This window comes from Tachyglossus aculeatus, unplaced genomic scaffold (genome assembly GCF_015852505.1).
Source record: "Tachyglossus aculeatus isolate mTacAcu1 unplaced genomic scaffold, mTacAcu1.pri scaffold_138_arrow_ctg1, whole genome shotgun sequence".
NCBI classification, from domain to species: domain Eukaryota; kingdom Metazoa; phylum Chordata; class Mammalia; order Monotremata; family Tachyglossidae; genus Tachyglossus; species Tachyglossus aculeatus.
The window spans coordinates 842,649-869,572 of NW_024044865.1; the positions used below are offsets into that span (position 1 = coordinate 842,649).

At 46.4% G+C, this 26,924-nt stretch overlaps 1 protein-coding gene across 1 annotated transcript; it reads left to right on the forward strand.

The window, feature by feature from the left end:
• LOC119923057 (olfactory receptor 4C12-like) lies at positions 1-26,704 on the forward strand. Its single transcript, XM_038742623.1, has 4 exons — positions 1-208; positions 18,476-18,670; positions 18,722-18,939; positions 26,651-26,704. The coding sequence occupies exons 1-4, from the start codon at positions 1-3 to the stop codon at positions 26,702-26,704; spliced, it is 675 nt and encodes a 224-aa protein (XP_038598551.1).
• Positions 26,705-26,924: the final 220 nt, after the last annotated feature.

Here is a 26,924-nt window from a genome sequence, read left to right on the forward strand (position 1 = left end):
ATGGTCGATTTACCCTTCTGTGGCCCCAACATCATCGATCACTTCCTTTGTGATTTGAACCCTTTGCTGAACCTTGCCTGCACGGGCACCCACACCCTCGGCCTCTTTGTAGCCACCAACAGTGGGTTGATCTGTCTATTAAACTTTGTCGCGTGGACGATTTCCTATGTCATGATCCTGCGCTCACTGAAAACACACAGTAAAGAAGGTAGGCGCAAAGCGCTCTCGACCTGCATCTCCCACATCACTATCATTGTCCTGTTCTTCGCTCCATGTATATTTATATATATGCGGCCCGCCTCCACCTTCCTCATGGATAAAGCTATTGCAGTATTTTACACGATTATAATCCCTATGCTAAACCCCCTCATCTACGCCCTGAGAAATGTCCAGATGAAAAACGCCGTCGGGAAACTATGGAGCAGGAAAGTGACTTCTGAAGATAAATAGGCATTACCCCGTGAAAATGGTGATATTTGTCCAAGTGAAGGAAGTGGCAAGCATGGATTTCTGGTAATATTTTTAGGAAAACTGTACAGGGCATTCAAAGCTCAGTGGAGTTCATGTCTTACATGTCTGTTGTATTTCCCAAGAGCTTGTTACAGTTTATTGCTATTTTGATTGCTATTTTGTTGGTATCGATGCCTGTCTACTTGTTTTATTTTGTCTGTCTCCCCCTTCTAGACTGTGAGCCCGTTGTTGGGTAGGGATTGTCTCTGTCTGTTGCCAAATCGTATTTTCCAAGTGCTTAGTACAGTGCTCTGCACAAGGTAAGTGCTCAATAAATGCGATTGAATGAATGAATATTGCATTCAGTAGGTGCTCAATAAATACCACTTCGTGAACTACTAAAGAGCCTCTTAGCCATAGAGGTATTCATCCTCACTTCAGCTTATTTAGCAACCTTAACATGATAAGAGGCTGATTTTGCTCCTGCTACAGATGCTTTCATTTTTTATCTTTCTCTCATCTCAAATGAGGAGAAATGAGAGGAGTCTGCTCAATAGTGCAGTCATACCTGTTCTAGTTTAAAGAATAAAATAAATGTTTCTTTAGCAACAGAATGTTGTCTTTTTCCTATTCTATTTTTCCTGTAGCTCCACTGAATATCACATTGTACCAGGCATATCATAAGCATTAACAGTAGAATGGGGTGTTTCCTAATTTGATTCCTGCGAATCAGGAAATAGAAGATGGGAATTCCTTGTGAATTGCAAAACAAACCAATGCCAAATATTTCTCCAATCAACAATCGGGAGAGGGGCCGTATTGGGAAGAATGATCTGTGATAGCATTCCACATACATATCATGATGCTTAGCTATGAAGGCAGTGTGCTTCATTCATTGATTCTGCACTAGATTAAGCAAATCAGAAAACAAAACAACTTGGAGGAGACCAGGATCAAATCAGAGGTATTGAGACTGCTTGGCAAACTATTCCAGCCCTAAGAAAGCTGCTTAAATAGGTCAGTGTCCAATGTGAGGGATCAAGGTTTGCATACGTCTGCATCTGCTCCTGAAAATGAGAGTTGTTAGGGACCAGTCTAGGTCCACTGCGAGAAGCAACATGACTCTCTGGAAAGAATGCAGGCCTGGGAATCAGAGGATCCGGGTTCTTATCCCAGCTTCTCCACTTACCTGCTGTGTGACCTTGGGCAAATCACTTCACTTCTCTGTGTCTCAGTTCCCTCATCTGTAAAATGGGGGTTAAGGCTTTAAGCCCCATGAGGAACAGGGACTGTGTCCAACTTGATTATGTTGTATCCACCTCAGTGCTTACTACAGTGCCTGGAACATAGTAAGCACTTAACAAATACCATTTACAAAAAAAGAGAGAAAAGGAAAAGACAGAGGTGCTTGTGATGGCGAGAGAAAAGCAGGGAATGGGACAAATTTGTCAGTGTTTACCTTTCTCTCGGTGACACAAGCTATTACCTGATAGAGAATGTATTGGTTCCAAGTGCCATCACAGAAGAAGACCCAAGAATCAATCAATCAATCAATCAATCGTATTTATTGAGCGCTTACTGGGTGCAGAACACTGTACTAAGCGCTTGGGAAGTACAAGTTGGCAACATGTAAAGGCGGTCCCTACCCAACAGTGGGCTCACAGTCTAGAAGATTGGGCTCACAGTCTAGAAGAGTGGGCTCACAGCCTAGAAGCTGTTAAGCATTTGATTAATCAGTCCTAGAAGCACTTCAGAGGGACATTGTGGCTCTATCTGGAGGTGATGACCAAGGCATTGAGGCTTCCCGTCATACTTCACAGTCTTGCTCAAAAATGGAAAATGCCTCTCCTGGTGCAAAGTCTCATCCTATATGACAGAGTAGTCTACATAACTGAGAGTCGAGTGAGAATTAATTACCCCAACCGACACCGTGAAACTCTCGGAAGAACTAATGGCACAGGCTGCTATCATCAGTCAATCTTTTTGCAGACTTGGAATGGCTCAGAAACAGCATGGCCTAGTGGATTGAGCACAGGCTTGGGCGTCAGAGAATCTGGGTTCTAATTTCAGCTCTGCCATTTCTTCCTTGTGGGACCCTGGGCAAGTCACTGCTCTGTGCCTCAGTTACCTCATTCGTTAAATGGGGATTAAGACCGTGATTTCCTTGTGGGAAATGGAGCTATCCGGGCAGGTTGGGGGGCGGGGGGGCTAGTTGAATGGAATGTGTGTATAATGAGTGGTGGGCAGGGAGAGATACTGACGTACCTTCTAAATTCTCCTCCCTCAGGTGTAGGATGAGGTCACAATTCAGGGCGTGGGCTCTAGTTTGGGCTGTATAGCGCATCAGAGCCAGTGGGCACTCAAGAAATACAACTACTATTACTACTGCCTACAATTACTACTACTAATTATGGTTTTTGTTAAAGGGTTACTATATGCAGAACACTGTAGGACTCATTTATTATTATTATTTAGTGCCGTCGATTAATTTTTGTATCATAGTGACTCCATGGTTATACTTTCTCCAGAACGTCCTGTTCTTTGCCGTAATCCACAACCATCCTAATGCTTCTTCCATTACCGTTGTTATGGTCTCTATCCATCTAGCTGCCGGTCTGCCTCTTCCACGTTTTCCATGGAATTTTCTTAGCATTAGTGTCTTCTCTAGAGAATTAGTCCTCCTGATTATGTGTCCAAAATATGCTAATCTCAGTGAAGTCATTTGGCCTTCCAAATACCACTTTGGTTCAGTTTGCTCCAAAATCCGTTTGTTTGTTTTTGGGCAGTCCACGGCATTCACAAAAGCCTTCTTCAACACCACATTTCAAAAGAATTGATCTTTTTTTCTATCCTGTTTTTTCACTGTCCAGCCTTCGGATCCATGCACTGTCACTGGAAACACCATACAGTTGAAAATTTGCATTTTTATGACAATTGTTACATCACATATTTCATGACTATTTCAAGGCTCTTCCTAGATAGTAACTATGTAAAACAATGACTGACGAAAAGCGCTGGAATGGATACAAGTTAATCGGTTCAGACACACGTGGAGCTAAAAGTCTAACTGCTCTAGCTACTACAAGGGCAGAAGGTGTCTGAGAAGACAGTGATCAGAACAGGTAGAACAAAATTGTCTTCTTACATGACAGAGAGATAGTGGGACAGAGAACAGAGGGAGAGTGAGGCAGCAAGGGATTGGGTCATAGTGATGGCTTGAGAAAGTTTAATCTGAGAAGAGCTAGGCATTGTATACTCAGGGAGAACTTTATGAGAAGCCCAGGTGAGAAGATGAAGATTTTAGAGAAAGGACCTAATGACAATCTAGCCATCCAGACTGAAAATATGAAGGGGATGGGGGGAGACTGATGACCTTTTACTCCACTTCAGAAGACTGTAAGTTCATTGTAGGTACGAGATAGTTTACATCAATGTTATTGCATTGTATTATGTATTTTATTGAATTGGATTCCTGCATTCATTCAATCGCATTTATTGAGCGCTTACTGTGTGCAGAGCCCTCTACTAAGCACTTGGGCTGTACAAATAGGCAACAGATAGAGATGATCCTTACCCAGTACTGGGCTCACAGTCTAGAAGAGGGAGACAGACAACGGAACAAAACATGTAGACAGCCGTCAAAATCGTCAGAACAAATAGAAAGAAAGCTATATGCACATCATTAACAAAATAAATGAAATAGTAAATATGTACAAGTAGACTAAATAGAGTAATAAATCCGCATACATTTACAAGTGCTGTGGAGAGGGGAAGGAGGTAGGGCGGGGGGGATCGGGATGAGGAGAGGAAAATGGGGGCTCGGTCTGGGAAGGCCTCCTGGAGTAGTTGAGCTCTCAGTAGGGCTTTGAAGGGAGGAAGAGACCTAGCTTGGCGGATGTGTGGAAGGAGGGCATTCCAGGCCAGAGGAAGGACGTGGGACGGGGGTCGACGGCGGGGCAGGGGAGAACTGCTCCCCCCCACCACCACTTAAGCGACCTTCCTTAAAGTGCCCCCTATCCCCTCCTTCCCGGTCCGGACCTGACTGACTCTCCCCGACCCCTCCCGCGGGAGAAAGGCCCTTGTTATCACCAAGTTACGTCAACGACAACCTCATTCGCACCTACTCAGCCCTCCCATGCTATTTGGCTGTTCACTCCTCTCCCCAGGTATCTCTGCTCCCTGACCCCCTTAACAGGTCCACCTTACTCCAGCACGTAATAGTTTGTATCTGCTCTCTGTGACATCATTATCTGCCAATTTTTTTATTGCCATAGCATGTTAATCGTTAACTACCCTCTGTGATGCCATCGCCTATTTATATCATTGCTACTGTTTTATCGCTTCTGCATCTCAATTGTTAACTTCCCACTGTACTGTCACTCTCCCGGCTGACCTCACCGTGAACTTTCAATTCCCTTGCTCCTAACTACCATTCCCATTCCTCACCTTCCCCTTCCCCTCTCCCACCCAGCTTTTTCCTTCCTTCTCTCCCACCAAGACCACTCCCCCTCACCCCCTACCAAGGGTCTCTCTGTACCAGCGCCAATCCTCCACTCCTGCCTCCCAGCCCCCTCCCTCTCCTCCTCCCTGCCCCCACCCCATCCCAGTTCTCCTTTCCCATCGCCCCCCCTCTTCCCACTCTCCCCGCCTAGGCCCCCGCCAACTCATCCCAATCCAAACCCTCACAACCCCTCGCACCCTTCCCCCTCCCTCCCCTCCCTCGACAGCTACTGCCAAGTGTGGCCTCTGGAACCCCCGCTCCGTTAAAAATAAGATGCCTTTCATCCTGGACCTATTCCTTTCCAGCTCTCTACTCCTCCTCGCCCTAACTGAAACGTGGTTGTCTCCGGACGACACGGTCTCTTCTGCTGCTCTCTCTAGTGGAGGCCTATTCTTCTCCCACTCCCCCAGACTCACCAGAAAAGGAGGAGGTGTCGGTTTTCTTCTCGTGCCCCAATATCGCTTTCTCACCATCCCTCCTCCACCTTCCCTTTCCTTGCCTTTCTTTGAAGCCCACATTATTCACCTCTACCACCCCCTCCAGATTCTTGTAGCCGTTATCTACTGCCACCCCGGCCCCACCTCAAACTTCTTCAGTGATTTTGATCCCTTTCTCACCTTCCTTCTCTCCTTTTCCATGCCCACTCTGATCCTCGGAGACTTTAACATCCACATGGATATCCTTCGTGACTCCTCTGCTGCCCGCCTTCTACCTCTCCTTAACGCTGCCAACCTCTTGCTCCACCCCACCTCGCCCACTCACCAACTTGGTCATACCCTCGACCTCATCATCTCCTACCGCTGCATTGTGTCCACCCTCACCAACTCTGAAATCCCTCTCTCTGATCATAATCTTCTGACCTGCCTCCTCACTCACAATCCTTTCCCCTGTAAATCCATATTACTCCCTCACAGAGATCTCTGCACTCTTGACCCCATCCATCTTTCTGAGCGCCTCACACCCACCTCGCCTCCCTCTCCTCTCTACCCAATCTTGATGATCAGATTACTGCTCTCAACTCTACACTTTCTACTCAGCTAGACTCACTCGCTCCCCTTTCCCTTCGCCGCTCTCGTACCACTAACCCACAGCCCTGGATCACTGTCACTGTCCACATCCTTCGCTCGTATGCTCGAGCTGCCGAACGCTGCTGGCGAAAGTCTAAACACAATGCCAACCTCGTTCACTTCAAGTTTATCCTTTCCTGCCTTAACTCAGCTCTCTCCTCTGCCAGACAAAACTATTTATCCTCCCTTATTGACACCCATGCCCAGCATCCCCGTCAGCTCTTCCATACATTCAACTCCCTTCTCAGACCCCCGGTTCCCCCCCCTCCTCCTTCCCTCACCCCTAAAGATCTGGCCTCCTACTTCATTAATAAAATTAAATCCATCGGGTCTGACCTCCCCAAAGTCACTCCCCCCACTTCTCAAACCCCCCGGCTCTCAACACTTTCTACTATTCTCCCATCCTTCCCAGCAGTATCCTCAGAGGAGCTCTCCTCCCTCCTCTCAAGTGCTACTCCGGCCACCTGTGCTTCTGACCCTATTCCCTCTCATCTCATGAAATCTCTCGCTCCGTCCCTCCTCCCCTCCTTAATTTACATCTTCAACCGCTCACTCTCCACTGGTTCCTTCCCTTCTGCCTTCAAACATGCCCATGTCTCGCCCATCCTAAAAACCTCTCTTGACCCCACCTCACCTTCTAGTTATCACCCCATCTCCCTCCTACCATTCCTTTCCAAACTCCTTGAACGAGTCGTCTACACGCGCTGCCTCGAATTCCTCAACAACAACTCTCTCCTCGACACCCTCCAGTCTGGCTTCCGTCCCCTACATTCCACGGGAACTGCCCTCTCAAAGGTCACCAATGACCTCCTGCTTGCCAAATACAACGGCTCATACTCTATCCTAATCCTCCTCGAACTCTCAGCTGCCTTCCACACTGTGGACCACCCGCTTCCCCTCAACACGCTATCCAACCTCGGCTTCACAGACTCCGTCCTCTCCTGGTTCTCCTCTTATCTCTCCGGCCGTTCATTCTCAGTCTCTTTTGCAGGCTCCTCCTCCCCCTCCCATCCCCTTACTGTGGTGGTCCCTCAAGGTTCTGTTATTGGTCCCCTTCTGTTCTCGGTCTACACTCACTCCCTTGGTGACCTCATTCGCTCCCACGGCTTCAACTATCATCTCTACGCTGATGACACCCAAATCTAGATCTCTGCCCCTGCTCTTTCCCCCTCCCTCCAGGCTCGCATATCCTCCTGCCTTCAGGATATCTCCATCTGGATGTCTGTCCGCCACCTAAAACTCAACATGTCCAAGACTGAACTCCTTGTCTTCCCTCCCAAACCCTGCCCTCTCTCTCATTTTCCCATCACTGTTGACGGCACTACCATCCTTCCCGTATCACAAGCCTCCTACATTGGTGTCATCCTCGACTCCGGTCTTTCGTTCACCCCTCACATCCAAGCCATCACCAGAACCTGCCTGTCTCAGCTCCACAACATTGCCAAGATCTGCCCCTTCCTCTCCATTCAAACCGTTACCCTGCTCGTTTAAGCTCACATCCTATCCCGTCTGGACTACTGTATCAGCCTCCTCTCCCATCTCCCATCCTCTTGTCTCTCCCAACTTCAATTCATACTTCACGCCGCTACCTGGATTGTCTTTGTCCAGAAACGCTCTGGGCATGTTACTCCCCTCCTCAAAAATCTCCAGTGGCTACCAATCAACCTGCGCATCAGGCAGAAACTCCTCACCCTCAGCTTCAAGTCTCTCCTTCACATCGCCGCCTCCTACCTCACCTCCCTTCTCTCCTTCTCCAGCCCACTCCGCACCCTCTGCTCCTCTGCCGCTAATCTTCTCACCGTGCCTCGTTCTCGCCTGTCCGGCCGTTGAACTCCAGCCCACGTCATCCCCCTGGCCTGGCATGCCCTCCCTCCGCACTTCCACCAAGCTAGCTCTCTTCCTTCCTTCAAAGCCCTACTGAGAGCTCACCTCCTCCAGGAGGCCTTACCAGACTGAGCCCCCTCCTTTCTCTCCCCCTCCTCCCCCTCTCCATCCCTCCCGCCTTACCTCCTTCTCTACCCCACAGCACCTGCATATATGTATATATGTTTGTACGTATTTATTACTCTATTTATTTATTTATTTTACTTGTACATATCTATTCTATTTATTTTATTTTGTTGATATGTTTTGTTTTGTTCTCTGTCTCCCTCTTCTAGATTGTGAGCCCACTGTTGAGTAGGGACCGTCTCTATATGTTGCCAACTTGTACTTCCCAAGCACTTAGTACAGTGCTCTGCAAATAGTAAGCACTCAATAAATACGATTGATCGATTGATTGAACGAGGTACGGTGAGGGGGCTAGCAACAGAGGAGCAGAGGATGCGGGCAAGGTTGTAGAAGGAGAGAAAGGGGAGTGAGGTAAGAGCGGGTAAGGTGATGGAGGGCCTTGAAGCTGAGACTGAGGAGTTTTTGCTTGATTCGTAGGTTGACAGGCAGCCACTGGAGATTTTTGAGGAGGGTAGTAACATGCCCAGAGCGTTTCTGCACAAAGATGTTCCGAGCAGCAGATTGAAATATAGACTGAAGTGGGAAGAGACAGGACGATGGGAGATCAGAGAGGAGGCTGATGCAGTAATCCAGTCGGGACAGGATAAGAGATTGAACCAGCAAGGTAGCGATTTGGATGGAGAGGAAAGGGCGGATCTTGGCGATGTTTTGGAGGTGAGCCTGGCAGGGTTTGGTGACAGATTGGATGTGTGGGGTGAACGAGAGAGCAGAATCGAGGATGACACCAGGGTTGCTGGCTTGTGAAACGGGAAGGATGGTACTGCTGTCTACAGTGTTGCGAACGTCAGGGAGAGGGCAGGGGTTGGAGGGAAGATAAGAAGTTCAGTCTTGGACATATTGAGTTTTAGATGGTGGGGAGAAATCCAGATGGAGATGCCCTGAAGGCCGGAGGAGCTACGAGCCTGGAGGGAGGGAGAGAGAGCAGGGACAGAGATGTAGATTTGGGTGTCATCACCGTAGAGATGATAGTTGAAGCCGTGGGAGCGAATGAGTTCACCAAGGGAGTGAGTGTAGATAGAGAACAGAAGGGAACTAAGAACTGACCCGAGGAGGAGCCCGCAAAGGAGACTGAGAACGAACGACCAGAGAGATAAGAGGAGAACCAGGAGAAGATAGAGTCTGTCAAGCCAAGGTTGGATAGCGTGTTGAGGAGTAGGGTGTGGTCCACAGCGTCGAAGGCAACTGAGAGGACAAGGAGGATTAGGATAAGGTAGGAGCCGTTGGATTTGGAAAGAAGGAGGTCATTGGTGATCTTTGAGAGGGCAGTGTCCATGGAGTGTAGGGGACGGAAGCCAAAATGGAGGGGGTCAAGGAGAGAGTTGGCGTTGAGGAATTCAAGGCAGCAAGTGTAGAAGATTCGTTCAAGGAGTTTTGAAAGGAAGGGTAGGAGGGAGATAGGGAGATAACTAGAATGGGAGGTGGGGTCAACAGAGGGGTTCTTTTAGGATGGTAAAACGTGGGCATGTTTGAAGGCAGAGGGGAAGGAAGCAGAGGAGAGTGACTGGTTGAAGATGGACGTCAAGGAGGGGAGGAAGGAAGGGGCGAGAGATTTCATAAGATGAGAGGCAATGGGGTCTTAAGCGCAGGTGGATGGGGTAGCACTTCAGAGGAGGGAGGAGATCTCATTTGAAGATACTTCTGGGAAGGATGGGATAGTAGCGGAGAGAGTTGAGAGCAAGGGGGGCGTTGGAGAAGGGGGAGGAGTGACTTTGGGGAGCTCAGAACTGATAGATTTAATTTTATTAGTGAAATAGGAGGCCAGATCGTTGGGGGTGAGGGAAGGAGGAGGGGGAGGAATGGGGGCCTGAGAAGGGAGTTAAATGTACAGAGCTGACGGGGATGATGGGCATGGGTGTCAACAAGGGAGGGGAAATAGTTTTGCATGGCAGAGGAGAGGGCAGTGTTAAGGCAGGAAAGGATAAACTTGAAGTGACCACGTTTGGCTTGGTGTTTAGACTTTCGCCAGCAGCATTCAGCAGCTCGAGCATAAGAGCGAAGGCGGCTGACAGTGTGAGTGATACAAGACTGTGGATTAGTGGTACGAGAGCGGCGGAGGGAAAGGGGAGCGAGCGAGTTGAGTTGAGTAGAGAGGGTGGAGTTGAGAGCAGTAATCTGGTCATCAAGATTGGGTAGAAAGGATAAGGAGGCGAGGTGGGGTGTGATCCGCTGAGAAATGGATGTGGTCGAGAGAGTGGAGGTCTCTGAGAGGTAGTAATATAGATTAACAGGGGGGAGGAGTGCGAGTGGGGAGGCAGGTGAGAATGTTATGATCAGAGAAAGGGATTTCAGAGTTGGCGAGGGTGGAGATAGTGCAGCGGTAGGAGATGATGAGGTCGATGGTGGGACCAGGCTGGTGACTGGGCGAATTGGGGTGGAGCAAGAGGTAGGTAGCGTCAAGGAGAGTTAGAAGGCGGGCGGCAGAGGATTCACCAGTCACATCCATGTGGATGTTGAAGTCTCCAAGGATCAGATTGGACAAGTAAAAGAAGAGAAGGAAGGTGAGAAAGGGATCAAAATCGTTAAAGAAGTTGGAGGTGGGGCCGGCCGGGTGGTGGATGACGGCTACAAGAATCTAGAGGGGGTGGTAGAGGCGATTAATATGGGCTTCAAAGGAGAGAAAGGAAAGGGAAGGGGGAGGAGGGATAATGCGAAAGTGACACTGGGGAGTGAGAAGGAAACTGACACCTCCTCCTTTTATTGTATTGCTTGGCACAGTGCTCTGTATACAGTAAGTGATCTATAAATATGCACTTAGTACAGTGCTTTGCACAAAGTAAGCGCTCAATAAATACGATTGAATGAATGAATACCATTGACTGATTGATTGAAAGTCAGGGAGAACTGTAGCCAACAGCCCAATCCATGCACCCAGAAATTTCCCCAGGTCTCCATATCGCTGTTTCACTCGGGGTAATAATAATAATAATGATGATGATGATAATAATAATAATAATAATAATAATAATAATAATAATAATAACGGTATTTCTTAAACCGTTACTAGGTGCCAGGCAATGTATGAAGTGCTGGGGGGAATACAAGCTAATAGGGATGGGCACAGTCCCTGACCCACATGGCCCGTTGTTGGGTAGGGGCCGTCTCTATATGTTGCTGACTTGTACTTCCCAAGCGCGTAGTACAGTGCTCTGCACACAGTAAGAGCTCAATAAATGCGATTGAATGAATGAATGAATGAATGAATGGGGTTCACAGTCTCAATCCCCATTTTCCAGATGAAGTAACCGAGGCCCAGAGAAGTGAAGTGACTTGCCCTAGGCCCATAGCGGACAGGTGGCATGGCCAGAATCAGAACCTATGACCTCTTGACTCACATGCCCATGCTCTATCCACTATGCCACACTGCTTCCCCAAGGTTCCGGGGCTGCTACCTATCTAGGTAAGGTGCATGGCCTACAGACATGTGTGTGCATTTTGGCACACCCATATATCTTGCACACGCATCTGGAGAATCTGACTCAGCATCACTGGCCCCAGGGCAGCTCCTAAATTAAAGGAGTTGATTAGGCAGAGACACAGATAATCTCCTAAATAGCTCAGGGTTTAACTGCTTTGACACATGCTTCAAGAAAAAAAAGTAACTCCTCTGAGAGAAGGAGAGAGAATCCTAAACACTATAATAGAGCTGTAAACTTGTATGGGATCCCCTTTAAATATCTGTCTGCAGCTCAAAGAGAATCCTGTGAAGTTATAGACTGGAAGGAGGGATAGAGAGGCATTAATAAAAGGTCTCTTCCTAGTGGTCTTTCCTATTTTCTGCAGCTACAGATTTGCAAAGAGGAAGGTCAGTGAGCTGTCCTCCAGGCATTCAGCCCTCTGTCACAGCACACGATCACACGATCTTTGTGAACTGAACGTGGTAGGCCAGCTGCCAGCTGAGCTTGATTACCCTGAGAAGTTTTACCTAAATAATTTACTTGTTTTCTGACCACATAGCCAACCTATCTACCCCAAAAGTGCACTGTGTCCTTCCTCTCTAAAGCAGCTTTATCATGTGAAGATCTATGAGCTCGGATGGTAAAACCCTAAATTCACCAAAGAGCATAAAGATCCACAACAGCAACTCAAGGTAAGGATTCCCACCTCATTGTCTTTTACAGTTTATTCCTAAATTTCTTTTTTTTTATCTCTTCTGAAGCCATTTAACTAAAAAGGATTCGTTCTTACTATTTTCTGTGATATTTTGCCATTACCCTGATTCTCAAAAATATGCTTACTAATTCTACAGATAATGCTGTGACTCTGTGCAAATTTTTATAGTCTCATTGTAAAGGCCTTATGGGTGTGGGGCATCACAAATCATCTGATTGTGGATAGTCACATGTTCACCTAAATTTTGTTTATATTGTTTTATGGTATTTGTTACACGTTTATTATGCACCACGCACTGTTCTAAGGGCTAAGGTAGATACAAGCTAATCAGGATGGACACAACCCATGTCCCACATGGAACTCACAATCTTAATCCCCACTTTACAGGTGGGGTAATTGAGACCCAGAAAAGTTAAGCGACTTGCCCAAGGTCACAACAGAAGAAGGGGCAGGGCTCAGATTAAAACTCAAGTCCTTCTGACTTCCAGGCCTGTGCTTTATCCACAAAGAAACACTACTTCTCAATATTACTGAGTAATATTATTGTCCAGAAATTCATCCTCGATCGAAAAATGTCAAAGAAACCTTGAGGCATCTCCTTGAACTGTGAAAATAATGCTTTGGATGGAAATCCTGTGAGAGGTGTACATTGGTGTTCACTGATACACACTGATAAGAGAATGTTTGGAAATCAGTATTTGAACACAGGACTGAAGTGATTTAAGGATCAATCCAGTATGGTAAAATGATACATTAACCAAGAGGTGATATTGAAAGTTGGATGAAAATATATTAAGTAAAAGCAAAGAGATAGAATTCATTCTTCTTGTTGAAATCTCACACCAATCCAACTCTGATTATGAGAGTTAGTCAGGTTAGGCTATCAAGATCTGACATTCATTTACATCAAACTTTTCTTACTTGAGTTATTTCTCAGTGAAAGGTTGGCTGCAGATTAGTTACACAAACTCTTATTCCCCCAAATCAAGTCTTTTTGAAGGCACATCTTCAAAAGGCCTAGCCCAAAGAAGCCCTGATTTCCTCTTCTCCCACTTCTTTCTGCATCCCTTCTGCACTTGGATTTGCACCCTTTATTCACCCCTCCCTCAGCCCCACAGCATTTAAGTGCATATCCTTAATTTATTTATATAAACATCTTTCTCCTCCTCAACTAGATTCTCAGTATAAGCAGAAAACATAACTATCAATTCTGTTAAATTACACTCTCCCAAGTGCTTAGTACAATGCTATGCCCACAGTAAGTGCTCAATAAATATGATTGATTGGTTGACTGATTGTTTAGCAGGATGTCTGGTACATATTCAGAAAGGTTTGCTATAACATTTCTGGTTCCCATTTCCTTTGTGGGCTCAAACCCCTTCACTGGTATGAGCACCAGAATCTTTTCCTGTTGGAGGCAGTTCTTTAAGAAAATAAAATCATTCTGCCTTTTCTGGTCACTGTCTTCTCAGATCCTCTAAAACAGTAATAATAATAATAATGATAACAATAATAATAATAATGGTATTTGTTAAGCACTTACTATGTGCCAAGTACTGTTCTGAGTGCTGGGGTAGATACAAGGTAATCAGATTGTCCCACGTGGGGCTCACAGTTTTAATCTTCATTTTACAAATGAGGTAACTGAGGCCCAGAGAAGTTAAGTGACTTGCCCAAAGTCACACAGCTGATAAATGGCAGAGCCGGGATTAGAACCTACATCCTCTGACTCCCAAGCCCAAGTGTTTTCCACTAAGTCACGCTGCTTCTCTAGTAATAGTAATAGGAGGAGGGGAGGAAGAGGGGAGGAGAATAAAGGGGAGAAGAAGGAGTGGTAGTAATATTTACTGAGTACCCACAGGAAGTAAAGACTGTACATAGCACCTCGAAAATAGTAAATAAAGACATGACACTTCTGTACATATCTTTAAATTATATATTATAAATTATTTATTTATACTAATGTCTTTCTCCCCCTCTAGTGTGTAAGCTCACCGTGGGCAGGGAACATGTCTGCCAGATGTTGAATTGTACTCTTCCAAGTGCTTAGTTCAATACTCGATGCATAGTAAGCGCTTAGTTAATGCCATTGATGATGATGGTGATCAAGGGGCCAGTGGGATGTCCACGTTGAAATGTCTTGGAGGCAAGAGAGTTGTGGGATCGCAGGTTAAGCATGAGGGGTAGGGCTAAAGAAGTTAATTTGGGAGTTAATTCATTCATTCACTTGTATTTATTGAGCACTTACTGTGTGCAAAGCACAGTACTAATCACTTGGGAGAGTACAATATAAACACAGAACTATTTCCTGCCCACAATGAGCTCACAGTTTAGAGCGGTAGATGGACATTAATATGAATAATTATATACAAATAAATACATGATTACAGATACATACATATGTGCTCTGTGGAGTTTTCCATATGGAGGTGGTAGCTGAAACTATGAAAGTGGGTAAGCACCAAGAGAGAATGGGCGTAGATACAGAGGGGTCTCATAACAGAGCTTTATGAAACATGCATAGCTGAGAGAGGAGAGGTAAAAGAGCCTGGCATAGAATACCAGTAACTGGACCGACTCCGGCTAGGGAAGATTTTAAGAATTTCTTGTCTGATGTTTTTTCCTCACGCTGGTGAAATAGATCAGCCTTAGAAAGTGGATTTATGAACCTGAACTAAAGCTAGATTATTGGCAATATAAACACGTTTGCTGGGCCTTTAGCTTTACTGGTCTTCAAATCTTCAAATGCTTTGTAAAATATATTGTTTTTATATTGTTTTCTCTGTTCTTTCTGAACTTCTCTCCGTGTCTTCGTATTCTGGTACTTTATGGCTCTTTGGCTCTGACACTGTCTCTGCCCACCTGAGATTCGGTTTTTGCCTTTATGAATCCTTCTGTGACTCCATTTATGACTCTCTCTCCCTTTGCTTCCCTGTTTGTGTGTGCGTTCAGTGGCTGTGTGAGGTTTTGGGTGGTTTCCTCTCACTTCCTTAGAAATCCCCGGTTCACCAACCTTTCTCTCTGTCCACTGCTGTCACGGTGTAGTAGCTGGAACACGGGCCTGGAAATCAGAAGACTCCACCACTTGCCTGCTGTATGACTTTGGGCAAGCCACCTAGCTTCTCTATGCCTCAGTTACCTCATCTGATCCTAATGTTTAGGATCTTTGTAACATTCATTTCTTTTCCCCATATAACCATAACTTTCCCTCTAGTGCAACCAATTTTGAATTTGTCCACAAATTAGTTCAAATCCTATTAAAAAGCTCCCAACACTCTGTGCCTGCACAACTTCCTTTGCTCACTAGGTACGCCCCAATTGCTGCATGAAGAAGTATTTCCTTTGAGCTGTTTTGAACCTAACACCTTCATGTTTCAATGGTGCTCCCCACATCCTGGGGTTGGGGATTTAGTGAACCCCCAGGAGAAGAGCAATTAGAAGCAATGTGACTTAATGGAAAGAGATGGGGAGTCAGGAGATCTGTGTTCTAATTCTGACTTTGCTATGTTTTTATGGTATTTACTAAATGCTTACTGGGTGCCAGGCACTGTACTGAGTGCTGGAGTATTTGCAAGCTAATCCGGTTGGACACAGTTCTCGTCCTACCCGAGCGTCACAGCCTTAATCTCCATTTTACAGATGAGGAACCTGAGTCACCAAGCAGTGCAGTGATTTGCCCAAGGTCACTCAGGAGACAAGTGGCAGAACTGGGATTAAAACCTAGGTCCTTCTAAGTCCAAAGCCCATGTTCTATCCAATAGGTCACATTGCTTCTCATGTCTGCTGTTCTCCTTTCCCCTTAGACTATGAGACCCATCTGGAATAGAGATTGCATCCTGTATAATTATCAATCAATCGTATTTATTGAGAGCTTACTGTGTGCAGAGCACTGTACTAAGCGCTTGGGAAGTACAAGTCAGCAACACATAGAGACAGTCCCTACCCAACAGCGGGCTCACAATCTAAAAGGGGGAGACAGAGAACAAAACCAAACATACTAACAAAATAAAATAAATAGAATAGATATGTACAAGTAAAATAAATAAATAAATAAATAGAGTAATAAATATGTACAAACATATATACATATATGCAGGTGCTGTGGGGAAGGGAAGGAGGTAAGATGGGGGGATGGAGAGGGGGACGAGGGGGAGAGGAAGGAAGGGGCTCAGTATGGAAAGGCCTCCTGGAGGAGGTGAGCTCTCAGTAGGGCCTTGAAGGGAGGAAGAGAGCTAGCTTGGCAGATGGGCAGAGGGAGGGCATTCCAGGCCCGGGGGATGACGTGGACCGGGGGTCGATGGCGGGACAGGCGAGAACGAGGCACGGTGAAGAGATTAGCAGCGGAGGAGTGGAGGGTGCGGGGTGGGCTGTAGAAGGAGAGAAGGGAGGTGAGGTAGGAGGGGGCGAGGTGATGGAGAGCCTTGAAGCCCAGGTTGAGAAGTTTCTGCCTGATGCGCAGATTGATTGGTAGCCACTGGAGATTTTTGAGGAGGGGAGTAACATGCCCAGAGCGTTTCTGGACAAAGACAATCGAGGCAGCAGCATGAAGTATGGATTGAACATATTGTTGTTGTTGTATGGTTGCACATATTTATTACTCTATTTATTTATTTATTTATTTTACTTGTACATTTCTATCCTATTTATTTTATTTTGTTGGTATGTTTGGTTCTGTTCTCTGTCTCCCCCTTTTAGACTGTGAGCCCACTGTTGGGTAGGGACTGTCTCTATGTGTTGCCAATTTGTACTTCCCAAGCGCTTAGTACAGTGCTCTGCACATAGTAAGCGCTCAATAAATACGATTGATTGATTGATTGATTGATTGAAGTGGAGAGAGACACGAGGATGGGAGATCAGAGAGAAGGCTGCTGCAGTAGTCCAGACAGGACAGGATGAGAGCTTGAACGAGCAGAGTAGCTGTTTGTATAGAGAGGAAAGGGCGGATCTTGGCAATGTTGTGGAGCTGAGACAGGCAGGTTTTTGTGACCGCTTGGATGTGAGGGGTGAATGAGAGAGCGGAGTCGAGGATGACACCAAGTTTGCGGGCTTGTGAGATGGGACGGATGGTAGTGCCGTCAACAGAGATGGGAAAGTCAGGGAGAGGGCAGGGTTTGGGAGGGAAGACAAGGAGTTCAGTCTTGGAATTCCTGTATCTGTATCCTGTATCCTGTATGTATGCCATGGTTTAGCACCGTGTGTGGCACATTATTATTATTGCCATCATTATCATTATTATTAAGTCATGCAGGCTTCCTATGTGGTTGGTGTTAGATTTGCAACTCAAACTAAGTCTTTATGAGTCTTTTTAGAGATCTGGGAAATATTAGTCTTGAGTCCATTTCTGTAGCCATAAATGCATTAATCAACTGGCAGTTAAGAGAACAGACAATTGGGAAGTTTGTTATCTATGGAAAGGACGCTGATGTGAAGGCTACTGTATGCTGTCCCGTTGACTGTATTTCACAATTCGTCCAGGAAGACCCTGATTTTGGATGCTTCCTAGCTGTCCCTTCTAGTTGTTGAAGGATATCAGCATGCCCTAGCAGGAACAGCAAGGCTTGAAGCTGGAGTGGGTTATTTTTCATCAGCATTCAGCTCCAAATTGCACGTTTCTGGTAGGAAAGAGACCCAGGAGTCTCCTCCCTACTGCCTTGATTCAGAGAAGAAGGCAGGATAAAAATGGATGGGCTCCCACTATAAATCCCATGATTTAGCACTTATCTATATATGTATATATGTACGTTTATAATTCTATTTATTTATATTGATGCCTGTTTACTTCTTTTGATGTGTATATCTCTATAATTCTATTTATTTATAGTGATGCCTGTTTACTTGTTTTGACATCTGTCTCCCCCCTTCTGGACTGTAATCACTATGTGGGCAGGGATTGTCTCTCTTCATTGCTGAATTGTACTTCCAAGTGCTTAATACAGTGCTCTACACACAGTAAGTGCTCAATAAATTCTATTGAATGAATTAGTTAATGAATGAAAGTGTTTTGAGCTCCTTTATGAAGCATCGTTTAATCATCTCAAGACAAACCTAACAAGGATCACCATTCTCATTACCAAATCTGCAGCTCTCACTTGTGTACTGAGTGCCTATCTCGAGTTGATGGAGAATGAAAACAATGTGACAGAATCTATTCTACTGGGACTTACACAGGACCCAGGTATGCAGAAAATTATCTCTGTTTTGTTTTTAATCATCTACATAGTCACCGTGGTTGGAAACCTGATCATTGTGGTAACCGTAGCTTCCAGTCAGACTCTGGACTCCTCCATGTATTTCTCTCTGGCTCACTTGTCGTTCTTTGATGCCTGCTATTCCTCAGTCAATACACCTAAACTGATCATTGACTACCTCTCTGGAAAGAAAATCATCTACTTCAAAGGCTGTATGACCCAGGTCTTTGGAGAGCATATTTTTTCTGAGGCTGAAATTATTCTCCTCATGGTGATGGCCTATGACCGTTATGTGGCGATATGTAAGCCGTCGCACTACACGGCCATCATGAGCAGACATCTCTGTAGTTCACTGGTGGCCTTGGCCTGATCCGGAGGCTTCCTTCACACCACAGTTCAAAATCTCTTCTTGGCACATTTACCATTCTGTGGCCCCAATGTCATCGACCACTTTATGTGCGATTTATACCCCTTGCTGAAACTGGTCTGCTCCGATTCTCACACCTTGAGTGTGCTGGTTGCTGCTAACAGTAGTGGCATGTGCATGTTGATCTTTATGCTGTTGATGATTTTCTATGCCTTCATCTTGCACTCCCTGAAGACCCACAGTGCCGTGGGTAGACTCAAAGCTCTCTCCACCTGTGCCTCCCACTTCACTGTTGTCATTTTCTTCTTTATTCCATGCATCTTTGAATATATGCAGCACACAACTACTTCATCCGTTATCAAGGCTGTTGCAGTAATTTATACAATGATAACCCCCATACTAAATCCCTATACCTACACATTGAGAAATGCAGAGATGATAAATGCCATTAGAAAGTCACTGAGCAAAACAGTGACTTTTGCCCTTGAATAAGTGGCAACTTGGGAGGTGTCATTAATATAAATGAGAAAATCAGCTTCAGAATGTTCTTGCCCGCTTTTTTGGAGAACACACACTGTACTGATCAAGGGAAACTTGGTCGATTATTTTTATCGATTTTAGGTCAGAGGCCAAGTGAACATCATTTCTTTGATCATTTGTATATCTTCTAGTTTTAGATGCTGTTTTACCACCATCCTCTGATTACTTGTCGTTCATTTATAGCCTTTCCTAATGCAAGCATAGAGAATAAAGGGAAGGAGTGTCATTAAACGATGAGGAGGAGCCTGGTCTAATGGAAAGAGCATAGGCCGGGAAGTCAGAGGAAGTGGATTCTAATCGCTGCTCTGCCAGTGGCTTGTTGTGTGACCTTGAGCAAATCACTTAAAGTCTCTGTTGCCTCATCTGTAAATTGAGGGTGAAATATCTCTTCTCCCTCCTACTTAGGCTGTGTACTCCATGTGAAACAGGGACCATGTCCTAGCTGATTAGCTTGTGTCTACCTCAGCACTTACTACAATAGCTGACTTGTAGTAAGCACTTAACAATAATAATGGACACTGCAAGAACTACTCTGACAAAATATTCATTGAACACGGAGTGCACTCCACTAAACGCGGTTCATTGTACTAGGTGTTTGGGATTGGGAAATGTAAAGAAGCCATGCCTTCCCTGCCCACTGGTAGCATACATTGTAATTCAATGAGAGATTCTTTTTAATTTGGGGGTGGTTTTACCCTACTGTCTTGTGGATGTTGAGTTGTCTCCCACTCACAGAGACTCCATGGACACCTCTCTCCCAGATTGCCCCACCTCCATCTGCAATCGCTCTGGTAACATATATAGAGAGCTTTCTTGGTAGAAGTACAGAAGTGGTCTGCCATTGCATCTTCTTCTCAGTAAATGATTCTCCACTCTCAACTCTCTCTCATGCCGCTGCTTCCCAACACAGGTGAGTTTTGATATGTAGCAGATTGTTTTCCACTCCTAGCTAATCAATCAATCAATCAATCAATCGTATTTATTGAGCGCTTACTATGTGCAGAGCACTGTACTAAGCGCTTGGGAAGTACAAATTGGCATCACATAGAGACAGTCCCTACCCGATAGTGGGCTCACAGTCTAAAAGGGGGAGACAGAGAACAGAACCAAACATACCAACAAAATAAAATAAGTAGGATAGAAATGTACAAGTAAAATAAATAAATAAATAAATAAACAGAGTAATAAATATGTACAACCATATATACATATATACAGGTGCTGTGGGGAGGGGAAGGCGGTAAGGCGGGGGGATGGAGAGGGGGACGAGGGGGAGAGGAAAGAAGGGGCTCAATCTGGGAAGGCCTCCTGGAGGAGGTGAGCTCTCAGCAGGGCCTTGAAGGGAGGAAGAGAGCTAGCTTGGCGGATGGGCAGAGGGAGGGCATTCCAGGCCCGGGGGATGACGTGGGCCGGGGGTCGATGGCGGGACAGGCGAGAGCGAGGTACAGTGAGGAGATTAGTGGTGGAGGAGCGGAGGGTGCGGGCTGGGCAGTAGAAGGAGAGAAGGGAGGTGAGGTAGGAGGGGGCGAGGTGATGGAGAGCCTTGAAGCCCAGGGTGAGGAGTTTCTGCCTGATGCGCAGATTGATCGGTAGCCATTGGAGGTTTTTGAGGAGGGGAGTGATATGTCCAGAGCGTTTCTGGACAAAGATAATCCGGGCAGCAGCATGAAGTATGGATTGAAGTGGAGAGAGACACGAGGATGGGAGATCAGAGAGAAGGCTAGTGCAGTAGTCCAGACGGGATAGGATGAGAGCTTGAATTAGCAGGGTAGCGGTTTGGATGGAGAGGAAAGGGCGGATCTTGGCAATGTTGCGGAGCTGAGACCGGCAGGTTTTGGTGACGGCTTGGATGTGAGGGGTGAATGAGAGAGCGGAGTCGAGGATGACACCAAGGTTGCGGGCTTGTGAGACGGGAAGGATGGTAGTGCCGTCAACAGAGATGGGAAAGTCAGGGAGAGGACAAGGTTTGGGAGGGAAGACAAGGAGCTCAGTCTTCGACATGTTGAGCTTTAGGTGGCGGGCGGACATCCAGATGGAGATGTCCTGAAGGCAGGAGGAGATGCGAGCCTGGAGGGAGGGGGAGAGAGCAGGGGCAGAGATGTAGATCTGGGTGTCATCAGCGTAGAGGTGATAGTTGAAGCCGTGGGAGCGAATGAGGTCACCAAGGGAGTGAGTGTAGATTGAGAACAGAAGGGGACCAAGCACTGAACCTTGGGGAACTCCCACAGTAAGAGGATGGGAGGGGGAGGAGGAGCCTGCAAAAGAGACTGAGAAAGAACGACCGGAGAGATAAGAGGAGAACCAGGAGAGGACGGAGTCTGTGAAGCCAAGGTCAGATAACGTGTTGAGGAGAAGGGGGTGGTCCACAGTGTCAAAGGCAGCTGAGAGGTCGAGGAGGATTAGGACAGAGTATGAGCCGTTGGATTTGGCAAGCAGGAGGTCATTGGTGACCTTTGAGAGCGCAGTTTCCGTGGAATGAAGGGGACGGAAGCCAGACTGGAGGGGGTCGAGGAGAGAGTTGTTGTTGAGGAATTCTAGGCAGCGCGTGTAGACAACTCGTTCAAGGAGTTTGGAAAGGAATGGTAGGAGGGATATGGGACGATAACTAGAAGGTGAGGTGGGGTCAAGAGAGGGTTTTTTTAGGATGGGAGAGACATGGGCATGTTTGAAGGCAGAGGGGAAGGAACCAGTGGAGAGTGAGCGGTTGAAGATGGAAGTTAAGGAGGGGAGAAGGGATGGAGCGAGAGATTTCATAAGATGAGAGGGAATGGGGTCAGAAGCACAGGTGGCCGGAGTAGCACTTGAGAGGAGGGAGGAGAGTTCCTCTGAGGATACCACTGGGAAGGATGGGAGAGTAGCAGAGAATGTTGAGTGCCGGGGGGTTGGAGAAAGGGGGGAAGAGACTTTGGGGAGGTCGGACCTGATGGATCTAATTTTGTTAATGAAGTAGGAGGCCAGATCGTTGGGGGTGAGGGAAGGAGGAGGGGGAGGAACCGGGGGCCTGAGAAGGGAGTTGAATGTACGGAAGAGCTGGCGGGGGTGATGGGCATGGGTGTCAATAAGGGAGGAGAAATAGTTTTGTCTGGCAGAAGAGAGGGCTGAGTTAAGGCAGGAAAGGATAAACTTGAAGTGAACGAGGTTGGCATGGTGTTTAGACTTTCGCCAGCAGCGTTCGGCAGCTCGAGCATAAGCTCGAGCTCGGCAGCGTTCGGCAGCTCGAGCTCGGGCATAGCTAATGCCCAAGCTAGGAATGGAATGAGTAGGCCTCTGTTTGACTCTCCCTCCCATAGTCGAGATTGGTAGAGTACTGGAAATTCTCCAGATGCGATCCTGAGAGGGTGCTTTAATAACAATAATAGTGTGGTATTTGTTAAGCGCTTACTATATGCAAAGCACTGTTCTAAGCTCTGGAGAGATACAAGGTTATCAGGGTGTCCCACGTGGGACTCACAATTTTAACCCACATTTTACAGATGAGGGAACTGAGGCTCAGAGAAGTTGTGTCTTTCCCAAAATCACACAACTGACAATTGGCAGGGTCTGGATTTGAACCCATGACCTCTGACTCCAAAGACCGTGCTCTTTCCACTGAAACACTCCGTTTCTCTACCTATAGCTCTACTGAATAATGGGTCAGAAAAGGTTCTGAGATCATTCAATAGTATTTACTGAATGCTTACTGTGTGCAGAACACTGAATGAAGAACCTAGAAAATGACAGTACAGCATAATGGGTATACATGATCCCCGCCCATGAGGACCTTACAGTCTTTAAGGGGAAACAGACATTACATTTGTAGATGAGGTCACTGAGGCATAGAGAAGTTAAGTGACTTACCTAAGGTCACACAGGAGACGTATGGCATACTTCATGCTGCTGCCCGGATTATCTTTGTCCAGAAACGCTCTGGGCATATTACTCCCCTCCTCAAAAATCTCCAGTGGCTACCAATCAATCTGCACATCAGGCAGAAACTCCTCACCTTAGGCTTCAAGGCTCTCCATCACCTCGCCCCCTCCTACCTCACCTCCCTTCTCTCCTTCTACAGCCGACCCCGCACCCTCCACTCCTGTACTGCTAATCTCCTCACCGTACCTCGTTCTCGCCTGTCCCGCCATCGATCCCCGGCCCACGTCATCCCCGGGGCCTGGAATGCCCTTCCTCTGCCCATCCGCCAAGAGAGCTCTCTTCCTCCCTTCAAGGCCCTACTGAGAGCTCACCTCCTCCAGGAGGCCTTCCCAGACTGAGCCCCTTCCTTCCTCTCCCCCTCGTCCCCCTCTCCATCCCCCCATCTTACCTCCTTCTCTTCCCCACAGCACCTGTATATATGTATATATGCTTGTGCATATTTATTACTCTATTTATTTATTTTATTTTACTTGTACATATCTATTCTATTTATTTTATTTTGTTAGTATGTTTGGTTTTGTTCTCTGTCTCCCCCTTTTAGACTGTGAGCCCACTGTTGGGTAGGGACTGTCTCTATATGTTGCCAACTTGTACTTCCCAAGCGCTTAGTACAGTGCTCTGCACACAGTAAGCGCTCAATAAATACGATTGATGATGATGATGATATGGCAGGGCCAAGATTAGAACTCAAGTCCGCTGATTCTCGGGCTTGAGCTCTTTCTAGGGACCACTTCTCCAGGGAACCACCTGTCAGCAAATTGCTGTGGACTAACAATTAATTTGAAAATCAAGGTTATTTTCCACCCTATACACAAAAAAGAATCTCCAACAGTGACACCGACCTAAATACTGACACTCAATTCTTCACATCCTTAAATGATGCAAAAATAGAAAAAGAAGTAGAAAACAGAATCAAGACCATTAAGGCTTCCTTTTAGAGAGTGGGAGCCTACATGATATCCAGATCCAAATGAATCTGAAGATAGATGGAGCAATTATAATGGAGTAATTATATTGCACGAAAGAGAGAAACGGCATGGTCTACTGGAAAAACCATGGGGCTGGGAGTCAGAGGATCTGGGCTCTAGTCCCACCCCTGCCCCTTGCCTGTTGTGTGACCTTGGTCAAAGCACTTAACTTTTCTGTGCGTCAGTTCCCTCAACTATAAATAGGTATTCAATGCCTGTTCTCCCAAGTACTTTGGCTGTGAATCCCATGTGGGACAGAGACTGCGTCTAATCTGATAAATGTCTATCTACCCCAGTGCTTAGAACAGCATGAGACACATAGTATATGCTTAACAAATACCATAACGAACAGATGCCACATCTGACTTCTAGAGAAGTTCCAAAAACCCTGCCTATAAGCAATACTTAGTATCCAATGACTAGAGAGCGTCACAAATAACGTGGCCTTGGGAAACTGGCAATCCATCGGCATCAAAGTGTCACAATCTCCCAAGCACTTACAACATTGCTCCTTATGTAAACGCTTGATAAATAGCACTGAGTGATTGATTGGCCAAAGCGTCTCTGGTCCCTTTGTTTGTTTCACTTGGTGGGGCGTTGTAGGAAAATGGATGACCCAAGAAACCCAAACATCTGCCCTTGGGTGAGCTGAAATAAGGTAACCATGAGCAGGGTGGGCAATAGAATCAATTAATCAATTTATCAGAAGCAGAAACGCTTTCAAGATCAAGAGAAACAAAGCCCCAGATGATGTGGCATAGTGTCTATCATCGGGGAGACAGCAGAAGCTGACAGATCAGCCTGGCATTCAGCAGTTACAAATAAAGTCCTTGTGTTCCAACATCATTTCTACGAACTCTATTATGTTGTACTTTCCCAGCAGCGTGGCTTAATGGAAAGAGAATGGACTTGGGAGTCAGAGGATGTGTGTTCTAATCCTGGCTATGTGATCTGGGGCAAGTCACTTAACTTCTCTGTGCCTCAATTGCCTCATCTGTAAAATGGGGATTAAGACTGTGAGCCCCACGTCGGGCAACCTGATTACCTTGTACCTATGCCAGTGCTTAGAACAGTGTTTGGCACATAGTAAATGCTTAACAAATGCCAAAATTGCTATTATTGTTTAAGTGTTTAATTCAGTGCTTTGCACATAGTAAGTGCTCCATACACGGCATTGATTCACTGGTTAAAACTGGGGATGACAAATGCGATAGTGTAGCAAAGGGCCAGGGAGTCAGAAGAACTGTTTTCTAATCCGAGCTCTGCTACTTGTCTGCTGTGTGACCTTGGGCAAGTTACTTGACTCCTCTGTGCCTCAGTTACCTCTCCTGTAAAATGGGGATTAAAACTATCAGTCCCATTTAGAACGCGGACTGTGTCCAACCTGACCATCTTGTATCTACCCCAGTGCTTAGAAGAGTGCCTGACTCATAGTAGGCACTTATCAAATATCCAAAAAGGGGGAAGGGAGTATCTTTATATGGCCACAGTGTGGAAGGAATTGTTAGTCACACTTATGTAGCCAAGTAAAAATCTCAATAGTGGCATCCTTAAATCAATCAATCAATCAATCAGTCGTATTTATTGAGCGCTTACTGTGTGCAGAGCACTGTACTAAGCGCTTGGGAAGTACAAGTTGGCAACATATAGAGACAGTCCCTACCCAACAGTGGGCTCACAGTCTAAAAGGGGGAGACAGAGAACAAAACCAAACATACTAACAAAATAAAATAAATAGAATAGATATGTACAAGTAAAATTAATAAATAAATAAATAGAGTAATAAATATGTACAAACATATATACATATATACAGGTGCTGTGGGGAAGGGAAGGAGGTAAGATGGGGGAATGGAGAGGGGGACGAGGGGGAGAGGAAGGAAGGGGCTCAGTCTGGGAAGGCCTCAGTAGGGTCTTGAAGGGAGGAAAAGAGCTAGCTTGGCGGATGGGCAGAGGGAGGGCATTCCAGGTCCGGGGGATGACGTGGACCGGGGGTCGATGGCCGGACAGGCGAGAACGAGGCACGGTGAGGAGATTAGCGGCAGAGTAGTGGAGGGTGCGGTCTGGGCTGTAGAAGGAGAGAAGGGAGGTGAGGTAGGAGGGGGCGAGGTGATGGAGAGCCTTGAAGTCGAGCGTGAGGAGTTTCTTCCTGATGCGCAGATTGATTGGTAGCTACTGGAAATTTTAGAGGAGGGGAGTAACATGCCCAGAGAGTTTCTGGACAAAGACAATCGAGGCAGAAGCATGAAGTATGGATTGAAGTGGGGAGAGACACGAGGATGGGAGATCAGAGATCAGAGATCAGAGCCCAGGCTCTGCAGGGCTCGGTCTAAACACCTACAACTAAAAATAGTATCAATATCTCATATATGAAACCCTCTCGTACCGGTTAGCCCTCCCCATATTCCCAGGATGTATTTCTTTTTGGGACAGTTCCGCAACCTTGTAATGTAGCTGTTCTGTCTTTGTTGTGTGTTGCTCAGGCGGAGGGAGGGTGCACTCCCCCCACATTCTACCCCTTCACCTCCACCTACGCCTAGAGCAATCTGGAGATGTGGACCACGATAGTTTTGGTGGAGGGCCTACTCAACTAACGACATCCTAGCACCAAAGCTGCACAGAGCACGATGCACCCTAGCACGATGCACCCTAGCACGATCCACTGGGACCAATATCCCGCTCCTACACTCCCGCACCTCTACAGCCATGAGACCCACCCGCAGTCTGTCACCATCTTTAGGTTCAGTGTTTGTATCTGAAGTCCGGCTTTGGTTAGGTGGAGTGCGGTGCGATTCTAATCTTGTTGTGCATCTG

Excerpts from the sequence above, each read along its gene's own strand:
- LOC119923057 (XM_038742623.1), top strand. The coding sequence starts at position 1 with ATGGTCGATTTACCCTTCTGTGGCCCCAACATCATCGATCACTTCCTT. Across the intron at positions 18,671-18,721 it reads CATCATGAGCAGACATCTCT|TTCAAAATCTCTTCTTGGCA; the intron begins GTAGTTCACTGG and ends TTCACACCACAG. Across the intron at positions 18,940-26,650 it reads CCCTGAAGACCCACAGTGCC|AGCAATCTGGAGATGTGGAC; the intron begins GTGGGTAGACTC and ends ACCTACGCCTAG.